At 51.4% G+C, this 12,681-nt stretch overlaps 1 protein-coding gene and 1 non-coding gene across 4 annotated transcripts in view; both read right to left on the bottom strand.

Moving 5' to 3' along the window:
- Positions 1 to 12,681, bottom strand: part of LOC133358484 (pleckstrin homology-like domain family B member 1) — a 53,816-nt gene that overhangs the window by 30,052 nt on the left and 11,083 nt on the right. For 2 of the 3 annotated variants that reach the window (XM_061576814.1, XM_061576813.1), the window contains exons 2-4: positions 6,047 to 6,142; positions 5,288 to 5,411; positions 3,926 to 4,108 (exon numbers count right to left, since the gene is read on the bottom strand). In XM_061576814.1, the coding sequence (XP_061432798.1) occupies positions 3,926 to 4,108; positions 5,288 to 5,411; positions 6,047 to 6,142 (403 nt within the window). Of the gene's footprint in view, positions 1 to 3,925; positions 4,109 to 5,287; positions 5,412 to 6,046; positions 6,143 to 11,638; positions 11,732 to 12,681 lie in introns of those variants that run through there. The other variant, XM_061576815.1, reaches the window with a different exon arrangement.
- Positions 6,675 to 6,777, bottom strand: LOC133358617 (U6 spliceosomal RNA). Its single transcript, XR_009757101.1, has one exon. It is a non-coding gene; the product is annotated as a U6 spliceosomal RNA (small nuclear RNA).

Raw genomic sequence — 12,681 nt, 5'->3', positions numbered from 1 at the left:
AAACGTAGCAGGTTGGCACAGCATGGGTTACAGCTGGTGTGCATCTACCGGTCATCTCAGCCGGTCAACCCATGGCACCTGCTGGGATCTCTCCCATGACCTCCTGCCAGCGATCCTTCGACACTTCACGTGGCAGCCTCAAAGTGCACCTGGCCTGGCACATGCGGATATTGGCATTGGTGTAGGTGCTTGCAAAACAGCACCTGCCCCTATAGTCTTGTAAAGGCTATACGGGGCATCTTTGTATTTGTGCGTACGCGTGGTATGTGGCTGTGTGTATATTTATGAACACAGAGAGAGTGTGTGTGTGTGGTATGTGCTTGTGCGTGTGTGTGCACATGGTGTATGTGTGGTATGTGTGTACGCGTGTGTGTGGGGAGCGGTAGTGTAGCGGCTAGCGCTACGCTGCGCTACGAACCCGGCGACCCGAGTTCGATTCCCGGTGACGATTATCTGAACCGGTCCTGGGCATCACCTAGGTCGACTCGGCCTCAACATGAGTACCCGGTGCGGTGTGTGGTAAACACATCGAGGTGTGTGTGTGGCGTGTGTGGCGTGTGTGGTGTGTGTGTGGTGTGTGTGTGTGGGGTGTGTGGTGTCTGTGGTGTGTGTGTGGGGTGTGTGCGTGGGGTGTGTGTGTAGGGTGTGTGGCGTGTGTTTGGGGTGTGTGTGGTGTGTGTGTGGTGTGTGGGGTGTGTGTGGTGTGTGTGTGCTGTATGTGTGGTTTGTGTGGTGTGTGTGTGGTGTGTGTGGTGTGTGTGTGTGGCGTGTGTGTGGTGAATGCTGTGCATTGAGATGATTCACGATCATGCGACTGCGTATACATTCCCACGGTGATGTTGATAAGTCACTTTGTTGAGTTATACATTTGTGATAGCCAAATCGCTTCTGAAAAATAAGTTGGTAAGATAAATAAAAGTTTCATTTGTATATTTGCAAGCGATTTGTTTACCTTCCCGATACGTTTCACTCCTATCGGATTCCTCCTGCAGTACAAGTTGCAATATTATGATTCTGAATATCTTTAATTTGGCAGTGGACAAATTCGGTGAAGTATGGTCAAACAACTCCCATGACCGACGCGGCCTTCATCCAGCAGTGGATCGATTAGAGTGGGGTATAATTACATAAACACTATAGTGACTCGTTGATTATAATAGAGCCTTAGTTTAAGCCGATGTTAAACAATTTAATTTCAGCAATGCAGTGCACATCCAGCGTTTAGCGTAATTTGGTTTAATTAGACCCCCAAGACAAACTGTGTCTAATGAATGGCACTCAGCTAATGTTTAGAACGTCCGATAATTTCTTTGAGGCATAAACATTGGTCGCGCGCACACACACGTGCGCACGCTGGAATGCACAGGCATGCACACATACAAAGATCCCCCGTATACCCTTAACAGACTGTTGGGGCAAGTGCTGTCAGCACGTGGCACACCTCTGAAGGACCGGTTCAGCTCCAATCGTCAATGGTGTTGACCGTGAGCGGGAATCGAACCCGGGTCGCTGGGTTCGTAGCGCAGCGCGCTAACCACTACGCTACCGCTTCTCACTCAGGCATGTACACACAGACACACACACACGCATACCTATGCACATACCGTTAAATACACTCACACACTGAGCCACTCTCAAATATATCCACATTCACTCTTACAAACAAAAGACAAAGATCCCCCGTGTAGCCTTAACAGACTGTAGGGGTAAGTGCTGTTAGCGAGCACCTATGAAGGCCGGCACGGCACACGAGGGGGTGGGTGGCCAGCACCACGCCCGGCCGTCTTTGTCTCACCAGTGGTGATGTTTACTACACTGCACCAGGTACTCATTTGAGGCTGAGTCGACCACTCACACAGGCACCATTATCACCCTATCACCAACTCATCCACACACACACACCTACCCACCACCTGCTCACACAAAAGCAAAGATCCCCCATGTACCCTTAACAGACTGTCGGGGCAAATGCTGTTAGCGAGCACCTATGAAGGCCGGCACGGCACACGAGGGGGTGGGTGGCCAGCACTACGCCCGGCCGCCTTTGTCTCCCCAGTGCTGACAGCTACACACCGCATCGCGAGCCGACCTCGGTTCGATGGTAAGGCTCAGAACCAGTCAAGGTTATATTCGCCACTGATGTTATCCGTGAGCGGGAATTGAACTCGGGGGTCTCCGGGTTTGTAACACAGCCTGTGACGATCCACCCCCGTACCCCCTCTCTCTGTGATTTGCTGGTCGATTGGATATTCACGCATCGATTATTTACGTATCGACTAATTACGGATCGATTATTCGCGATTTTGACCATTCACGTATTTTGACTATTCACGTTTGTGACTATTCACGCATCGATTATTTACGGATCGATTATTCCCGGATCGATTATTCACGGATCGATTATTCCCAGATCGATTTTTCACGGATCGATTATTCACGTTTTTGACTATTCACTGTATTGACTATTCACGGCACAGAGCCAGCAGGTGTGGGGTGACCGACGGTGCCAGGATAGGTGCAGAAGGTCACGCACAATATGTATGATAGTCTAAGTATTACGTGATAAGTACTATATAAGTATATGATAAGTACTATATAAGTATATGATAAGTACTATATAAGTATTATATGATAAGTACTATATAAGTATATGATAAGTACTATATAAGTATATGAGAAGTACTATATAAGTATATGATAAGTACTATATAAGTATTCTATGATAAGTACTATATAAAGTATATGATAAGTACTATATAAGTATATGAGAAGTACTATATAAGTATATGAGAAGTACTATAATTATGAAGTACTATAAGTATGATAAGTACTATATAGTATATGATAAGTACTATATAAGTATTATGTGATAAGTACTATATAAGTATATTGATAAGTACTATATAAGTATATGATAAGTACCTATATACGTGTATGCTAAGTACTATATAAGTATATGATAAGTACTATATAAGTATTATATGATAAGTACTATATAAATATGTACGATTCGCTCCGCCCGAATGTGTTCTCACTTTGTGACGTTCGTGGAGCGATCGAGACGACGCGGAGCTCCGAGCCGGGGGGGGGCTGAGCAGTGAGTGGCAGCAGCGATGGGGGGGGGGTATTTGGGGGGCTGCAGGGGGGGGGGGCTAGCGGCGGGGGGGGGCTGCAGGGGGGGGGGGGCTGCAGGGGGGGGGGCTGCAGGGGGGGAGGGGGGCGAGGGCGGTGGAGGAGGCAGCGAGGATTTAAGAGAGGGACGGGAGGAGGTTGAGGAGGGGACTGCCCAGCGTGCAGGGGAAGTTGATGCCACTAGAACACTCCCTCCTGCTGCCTCCCTCCCTCCACCTCCTCCCTCTCCTCCACCCCCTCCTCCTCCACCACCCTCCTCCCTCTCTACCACCCCCCACCACCCACCCCCACCACCTCCTCCACCACCTCCTCCACCACCACCTCCTTATCCCTCTCCACCACCACCTCTACCTCCACAAGTCCATCACCTCCACCACCTCCCCTTACCTGCCCCTCCCTCCCTCCCCTGCATCTCCCTCCCCCACCCCCACAAGTCCACCACCTCCACTGTAAACTCCCTCACCACCGCCACCACCTCCCCGTCCTCCCCCACCACCTCCACCACCCCCACCACCCCCACCACCCCAACCTCCCCCACCACCCCCACCACCTCCCCCACCACCCCCACCACCTCCCCCACCACCCCCACCACCTCCACCATCCCCACCACCTCCCCCACTACCACCACCTCCACACCTTCACCACCACCTCCCCCACCACCCCCACCACCTCCACCATCCCCACCACCTCCCCCACCACCACCCCCACCACCCCCACCACCACCCCCACCACCCCCACCACCACCCCCACCACCACCCCCACCACCACCTCCTCCACCACCTCCAGCACGCACCTTGAGTGAGCCGCGTTGGCTCCCGCACGGCGGTGCCGTCGATGGTGCAGGGGTGTCCGCAGGGCACGAGGGTGATGGCGCCTCCCCGCGCCTCGATGACGCAATGGTCGCGCTGCGCTCCGGGACCGCGGATCTCGATGTCGGGAGGAGGAATCGAATCCGCCGTGCCCAGTCTGGTTTGGCCTGCGGGTGTTGGTGGGTGGGGAGGGTGGGGAGGGTGGGGAGAGTGGGGAGGGAGGGGAGGGAGGATGGAGAGGTGGGATGGGAGGGAGGGTGGAGGAGAGGAGGGTGGGGAGGGTGGGGAGGGTTGGGAGGGAGGGGGGAGGGTTGGGAGGGTGGGGGGAGGGTGGGGAGGGTGGGGAGGGTTGGGAGAGAGGGGGGAGGGGGGGGAGGGAGGGGGGAGGGTGGGGAGGGTGGGATGAGAGGGAGGGTGGAAGAGAGGAGGGGAGGGTTGGGAGGGAGGGGAGGAAGGGGAGGGGGGAGGGAGAGAGGGTTGGGAGGGTTGGGAGGGAGGGGGGAGGGAGGTGGGAAGGGAGAGAGGGTGGAACAGAGGGGAGGGAGGGGAGGGAGGGGAGGGAGAGGGGAGAATAAATCTAGGAATAACAACCAGGCACACGCATGGACTCTGTGGCGAATGCTTCCCAAACAAACACGACGCGATTTGTGGTGGCGGTTATTGTTGTGGTTGTTGTTGTAGTGGTCGTGGTGGTTGTTGTGATAGTGGTTGTTGTGGTGGTTGTTGTTATGGTGGTTGTTGTAGTGGTTGTTGTTGTGGTGGTTGTTGTGATAGTGGTTGTTGTGGTTGTGGTGGTTGTTGTTGTTGTGGTAGTTGTTTTTGTGGTTGTTGTGGTAGTTGTTGTGGTGGTTGTTGTAGTTGTTGTTGTGGTAGTTGTTTTTGTGGTTGTTGTTGTGGTTGTTGTGGTGGTTGTTGTTGTGGTTGTTGTGGTGGTTGTTGTTGTGGTTGTTGTTGTGGTAGTTGTTGTGGTGGTTGTTGTTGTTGTGATAGTTGTTGTGATAGTGGATGTTGTTGTGGTGGTTGTTATTGTTGTTGTGTGGTTGTTGTTGTGGTGGTTGTTGTTGTTGTGGTGGTTGTTGTGTGGTGGTTGCTGTTATGGTGGTTGTTGTTGTGGTGGTGGTAGTGGTTGTTGTTGTGGTGGTTGTTGTTGTTGTGGTAGTTGTTGTTGTGGTGGTTGTGGTGGTTGTTGTGGTTGTTGTTGTGGTTGTTGTTGTAGTGGTTGTTGTTGTGGTGGTTGTTGTTGTGGTGGTTGTTTTTGTGGTGGTCGTGGTGGTAGTGGTTGTTGTTGTTGTGGTTGTTGTGGTAGTTGTTGTGGTGGTTGTTGTTGTGGTTGTTGTGCTCCTCACCCTCGTGCAGGGGCAGCAGCGTCACGGCCGTGGAGAGTCGCCCCCCGCCCACACTCACCAGGTGTGGCGTGGCCGCCTCCACCCGCAGGCCCCGTCCACTCTCAGTGAAGTCCAGAGCCGTGTTCTGACACCAAAACACACCAACATCATCATCACCATCATCATCACCAACATCATCATCATCACCAACATCATCATCATCATCATCACCAACATCATCATCATCACCAACATCACCCACTCTCAGTGAAGTCCAGAGCCGTGTTCTGACACCAAAGCACACCAACATCATCATCACCATCATCATCATCACCAACATCATCATCATCACCAACATCATCATCATCACCAACATCACCCACTCTCAGTGAAGTCCAGAGCCGTGTTCTGACACCAAAACACACCAACATCATCATCACCATCATCATCATCACCAACATCATCAACATCACCAACATCATCATCATCATCACCAACATCACCCACTCTCAGTGAAGTCCAGAGCCGTGTTTTGACACCAAAACACACCACCATCATCATCACCATCATCACCATCATCACCATCATTACCACCATCATCCTTACAATCACCACCATCATCATCATCTCCATCATCATCACCATCATCACTATCACCACCATCATCATCATCACCATCATCACCATCATCATCGCCATGATCACCACCACCACCAGCACCAACATCACCACCAACACCACTTCCACAACCATCACCGGCACCACCAGCACCAGACTCACGTGGAAAATCCTCTGAGACTTTTTGAGAGGCTCGCAAATCCCTCGCGTGGCCATGGAGACCTGGCTCACGACCACCGTCTCACGATCTCGCAGCTCCTGTGAGGGCGACAGAGCGAGAGCGTGCCGGCCTTCAAGGAGCAGTGGGCGATGGAGGAGGCCGTGTGCTCGGTGGCAGATGACGGGGAGCTCTGCATGCAGTTATGAGCTACCCGTCGGAGGCCGTCGGACTGCGAGAAGGGCTGCGTGCAGAACGAGAGTGAGCAAGAGAGTGAGCGAGAGAGTGAGCGAGAGAGTGACCGAGAGAGTGAGCGAGAGAGTGAGCGAGAGAGTGAGCGAGAGAGTGACCGAGAGAGTGAGCGAGAGGTGGGGGTTTACATAAAGCAAAGTTATTATAAAAAAAATATACGAAATGATGAACGAAGTAAAGTGCCGACTACACCGAGCATCTTCTTGTTTCCACTGATCGTAAAAAAAAGAGAGAGATCAATACAGAGAGCGAGATCGAGAGAGATCGAGAGGGAGCGATAGAGCGAGACAGAGAGAGATCAATACTGAGGACGAGATCGAGAGGGAGCGAGAGACCGATACAGAGAGCGAGATCGAGAGAGAGAGTTTGCGAGAAAGACAGAGATTGAGAGAACACTTCACGAATTTGCGTGTCATCCTTTCGCAGGGACCATGCTCATCTTATCTGTGTCGTTCCAATTTTAGTATTCGTACTGCCAGAGCAAGAGAGAGAGAGATATCGAGAGATAGATCGAGAAAGTTGTAAATCAACTTAATTTCTACCAGCAGCAAACAGCACTGCAGCCCATTTCGATACACGTCACGTCGAGTACAGCGTCACGTGCGCACGTCACAAAGACGGCCCGCGGTCACGTGGCGCTGCACGTGCCACGCGCGACCAATAAGCTCGTTCGGAAGTCCAATTCAGAGTGCCGTTGGTGCTGGTGCAGAGGGCTTGACCGCCCCTAACACAGAGGTCGCAAACGGGTTTTGATTCCTTACCCATACCCGGCCGCACCAGGGTCGCAAATGGGTACCCGTTCCCTACCCGTACCCGTACCCTACCCGAAATGAGTGACAAACGGTTACTCACCAGTGACTCACGGCTTACCCGTACCCGTACCCGGCCGCACCAGGGTCGCAAACGGGCACCCGTACCCGGCCGGGTACGGGTAGCCGGGTATCGGGTAGGGTACGGGTATTGGGTACCCGGTTGCGACTTCTGCCCTAACACCGTTCAAAAAATACGCGCGTCACGTCACCGGCATTGGAGTGGTTCGCGTGCTCCAGCTGGAGCCGTGCCTTGGAACAGGCCCCTTCAACATCAGCAGCGCAAGAGCAGCCGTCAGTGTCGCCTTGCGGCATCCTTTTTTTTCCCGGTCTTGTAAACGGTGCCGTCTTTGCTTTAGGCACAGACGAAGGTTTCGAGATCTTTGGCGCTTATTTGCCAGGCAAGACACCCCCCCCCCCCCCATAAAAGAAGAAACGGAGCATTTGCGTAAAAAAATTATTAAACCGGCATTTTCAAGAAGTGTTGTTATTTTTATTTAAATAACTGTTGTTGAAAACAAATCTCACGGTGGATGTGAAGGAGACACCCACCAACTCGTAGCTTTGGCCACCACTAAAAAACTAAAGACTATATATTTAAAAAAATATATATATTTTTCCTAGGTAAGGCTATGTAGCTATTTTTTAGAAAGCTATATTAACGACTATTAAACAATATTCTTGGTTATTTCGGTAAAGTCACGTAGAAGGGAAATAATAAAAATAAAACGATACCATTAAATCATGACGTTTCGATTGCAACACAAGCAATCGTCATCAGGTGTGAAAACCACGGAAAAATTTTTTTAAAAAAAGTGTCGGTTAAGAAAAAAATATGGAAACGTCGTGATAATTTTATTGTTTAAATTTTATTATTTTATTATTTCCCTTCTACGTGACTTTACCGAAAGAACAAAGAATATGAATCCCTGCAGTCACGAAAGCTTTAAATAGAGACTGTTAAATTAATTTATTTCACCAGGTAAGGCCCCACTGCGCTATGTAAATATTTTTAAGAAAGCTAAATTAACGACTATTACACATTTTTTATTCCACCAGGTAAGGCCCAAATTAGCTGCGATGTCGCTCTTTTTTCAGAAGCGACCTGATCATCACAAATGATCGCAGCTGAACGAAGTGGTGGCTTCTCATCATCATCATTACGTGGATATTTATAGCAGCACAAACACTCTAAACGCGTGTTTGTTGATTCTAAATGTGGAGGGGAAAAAGTGGAGGACCCGGAGAAAAATCCACGCGACCACGGGGAGAGAGAGAGACACAGAAACTAAAAATATACAGCAGCAGCAGGCGTCAAGGTCGGGATCGAACCCACGACCTCCTGTATACCAGGCGATGTAGTTAACATCTCATAGCCACCGTGATGATGAGAGAGAGACACAAACTCCAAATATACAGCAGCAGGCGTCAGGAGTCGGGATGGAACCCACGACCTCCTGTAGACCAGGCGAGGTAGTTAACATCTCCTAGCCACCGTGATGATGAGAGAGAGAGACACGCAAACTCCAAATATACAGCAGCAGGCGTCAGGGTCGGGATCGAACCCACGACCTCCTGTAGGCCAGGCGAGGTAGTTAACATCTCCTAGCCACCGTGATGATGATGAGAGAGAGACACGCAAACTCCAAATATACAACAGCAGGCGTCAGGGTCGGGATCGAACCCACGACCTCCTGTAGGCCAGGCGAGGTAGTTAACATCTCCTAGCCACCGTGATGATGATGAGAGAAAGACACGCAAACTCCAAATATACAGCAGCAGGCGTCAAGGTCGGGATCGAACCCACGACCTCCTGTATACCAGGCGAGGTAGTTAACATCTCCTAGCCACCGTGATGATGATGAGAGAGAGAGACACGCAAAGTCCAAAGATACAGCAGCAGGCGTCAGGGGTCGGGATGGAACCCACGACCTCCTGTATACCAGACGAGGTAGTTAACATCTCGCCAACATAACAGGGTCTCCAACCTCGCCTTCTGGCCCTCGGAACGATTCCATCGTGAGCGGGAACGGAAGATGATGATGATGGCGGTGGGGAGGACCTGTGAGAGAGAGACGAATCTACGGGAGCCTCGGTTGTCAGACGTGTTCGTGTTGGTTTCAGTGGAGATGATACAAATGAATAAAAGCGATGTTTACACACCGCACCAGGTACTAATTTGAGGCTGAGTCGACCTAGGGGGGAGGCCCATGACCGGTTCATGATAATCGTCACCGGTGTTGGCCGTGAGCGGGAATCGAACTCGGGTCGCCGGGTTCATTGCGCAGCGTAGCACTAACCACTACACCCACCGCTTCCCAGCCACACACACGCACACACCACACGCACACGTGATATCTTCACTCTTAACGCTATAATTCCACGGTGAAACACAAACATTTACGTTTGACTGGGGATAATTTCCGCTTAATGGGGCTAATTTGAGAGGGGGCCCCCTATCTCACGCATCGGCCCTCAATTAAACCCCAATTACATCAACGGCTCCGAGACATCTTTTAAACATCTCCCTTCAAGCTGACGCCACCAGTTCGCTCATCATCGTCGTCAACTGCAGCAGCATCACCAGCAACAGCTGCACCATCAGCAGAATCAGCTGCAGATGCATCATCAGCAGCTGCAGCAGCTGCAGCAGTTGCAACATCAGCAGTATCAGCTGCAGAAGCATCAGCAGCAGCATCAGCTGCAGCAGCATCAGCAGCAGTAGCATCAGCAGCAGTATCAGCTGCAGAAGCAACATCAGCAGCTGCTGCAGTATCAGGAGCAGCAGCAGCATCATCAGCATCATCAGCAGCAGCTGCAGTAGCATCATCAGCAGCAGCTGCAGTAGCAGCATCATCATCAGTATCATCAGCAGCAGCTGTAGTAGCATCAGCATCAGCAGCTGCATCATCGATTCTATCTCCCGGCGCGGCACCAGAAACAACAGCGGGGGGCTACACCCCCCCCCCCCCCACCGCCTCTATTCACGCAGCAGCAGCGGCGGAGATGATGATGATGATGGTGGTGGTGGGGTAAAGCGTGGGGCTGTGAACATCTCCCGTGTCTACTTCCAAGACGTTCTAGCTCAGCACGGAGGAGGAGGTCTTGCCTATCACTCACTGGCGCGCGCGCGTCTTCAAGACGATCTCACTCGCGCCCACCCCCCTCACCCCCCTGTCCTCGTCGTCTGTGCCTCGAAATCTCTTCAACGCTTCATCCATCTTGGCGATGTCTCTCTCTCTCTTGTTTTTTTTACGATCAGAGGAAACAAGAAGATGCTCGGTGTAGTCGGCACTTTGCTTCGTTCATCATTTCGATTTTTTTTTGTTCAATGCTTTGCTTTATGTAACCCCCCCCCCCTCCCCCCTGATTTTAAATGAAAAATTTCACGAAATATTTCTCGCTTTGCTCTCCTTACCCCTACCCCCTCTCTCTCCCCCCCCTCTCTTTACCCCCCCCCCCCCTCTTTTTACCCCCCCTCTCTTTATCCCCCTCTCTCTCTACCCCCCTCTCTCTTTACCCCCCCTCTCTTTATCCCCCTCTCTCTCTACCCCCCTCTCTCTACCCCCCCTCTCTCTCTCTACCCCCTCTCTCTACCCCATGTCTATGTCCCCCCTATGTTTTCTATGTAATTTTATGTAATATTATTATAATTATTATTTTGTTTACGACAAGTGCTGCATCTGCACGCAGCCCTTCTCGCAGTCCTACGGCCTCCGACGGGTAGCTCAGATCTGCATGCCGAGCTCCCCATCTTCTGCCACCGAGTATCTCTCTCTGTCTGAGTGTTTCTCTGTGTTTCTCTGTGTCTCTCTGTGTCTCTCTGTGTCTCTCTCGCCCTGGTGGGGATACCAACGGAGATGATGTCGATGCTACTGTTGCCGCTGACCATCGGGCGAGCAAAAGGCGGCGGTCACCGCTTTCAGACATCATCCAGGTTGACGAATTCAATTCTGTAGAGCCGCGTGTGGTGCATTAAGTTTGTTCACCTTCCCCGCCCAACCCGCCGCACTTCCGATTAGCACGGTTCGCTACGTACGGTGCGAAAGAAGTTCAATGTACACGCACACACAAACAAACAACACTGACTCCCCGTGTAGCCTTAACAGGCTGTAGGGGCAAGTGCTGTTAGCGAGCAGCACCTATGAAGGCCGGCACGGCACACGAGGGGGTGGTTGGCCAGCACCACGCCCGACCGCCTTTGTCTCCCCAGTGGCGAGGTTTACACACCGAACCAGGTACTCATTTGAGGCTGAGTCGACCTAGGGGAGCCCCAGGATCGGTTCAGATAATCGTCACCGGTGTTGGCCTTGAGCGGGAATCGAACCCGGGTCGCCAGGTTCGTAGCGCAGCGTGCTACCTGCTACACTACCGCTCCCCACGTATACACACGGACAGACACACACACACACGGACAGACACACACACATGGACAGACACACACACACACGGACAGACACACACACATGGACAGACACACACACACACACACTGACGGACGTACAAGGCAAAAATCTCCGCGACTCACGATCTCACCTGGATCGCTCGCTCCGCATCCAACACCGTAGCGAGCCGAAGAGACGTGAGTGTGCTGAGTGAGTGTGCTGTGTGTGCTGTGTGTGCGTGTCTCCGCGACTCGAGAAATGCCCACACACATTCCAAGACTCTGCCAGTCCACAGTTCCTTCACTGTGCTCCGACTATAAAGGGAAATTGTGCTCCATTCATTATTTCATTTTTATTCGAGTATTTTTTTTTTGCTTCGGCCGGGAGATTCTCAGTGACATAATAAATAAGGCACGAGCACTTGCCGGTGATGTATGTTGGGTGTGTACGTATGTTGAACTTCGTTCGCACCGTACGTAGCCAAGCGTGTTTATCGGAGGTGCAGAGGAAGGACAACACAACTAAACACGAAAACAACAAACAGTCGATGGGGCAGTGCTGAGTCTATGGTGCAGTGTTGAGTCTATGGTGCAGTGTTGAGTCTATGGTGCAATGTTGAGTCTATGGTGCAGTGTTGAGTCTATGGTGCAGTGTTGAGTCTATGGTGCAATGTTGAGTCTATGGTGCAGTGTTGAGTCTATGGTGCAGTGTTGAGTCTATGGTGCAGTGTTGAGTCTATGGTGCAGTGTTGAGTCTATGGGCAGTGATGAGTCTATGGCGCAGTGCTGAGTCTATGGTGCAGTGTTGAGTCTATGGTGCAGTGATGAGTCAATGGTACAGTGATGAGTCTATGGGCAGTGTTGAGTCTATGGGCAGTGATGAGTCTATGGGCAGTGATGAGTCTATGGGCAGTGTTGAGTCTATGGGCAGTATTGAGTATATGGGCAGTGTTGAGTCTATGGGCAGTGTTGAGTCCATGGGCAGTGTTGAGTCTATGGGCAGTGATGAGTCTATGGGCAGTATTGTGTCTATGGGCAGTGTTGAGTCTATGGGGCAGTGTTGAGTCTATGGGCAGTGTTGAGTCTATGGGCAGTGTTGAGTCTATGGGTAGTGTTGAGTCTATGGGTAGTGTTGAGTCTATGGGCAGTGTTGAGTCTATGGGCAGTGTTGAGTCTATGGGCAGTGTTGAGTCTA

This window comes from Lethenteron reissneri, chromosome 62 (assembly GCF_015708825.2).
Source record: "Lethenteron reissneri isolate LAM-NWPU_2019-01 chromosome 62, ASM1570882v1, whole genome shotgun sequence".
Taxonomy (NCBI): domain Eukaryota; kingdom Metazoa; phylum Chordata; class Hyperoartia; order Petromyzontiformes; family Petromyzontidae; genus Lethenteron; species Lethenteron reissneri.
The sequence above is the reverse complement of the archived record's forward strand: the minus strand, read 5'-3'. Positions and strand labels throughout refer to the sequence as shown.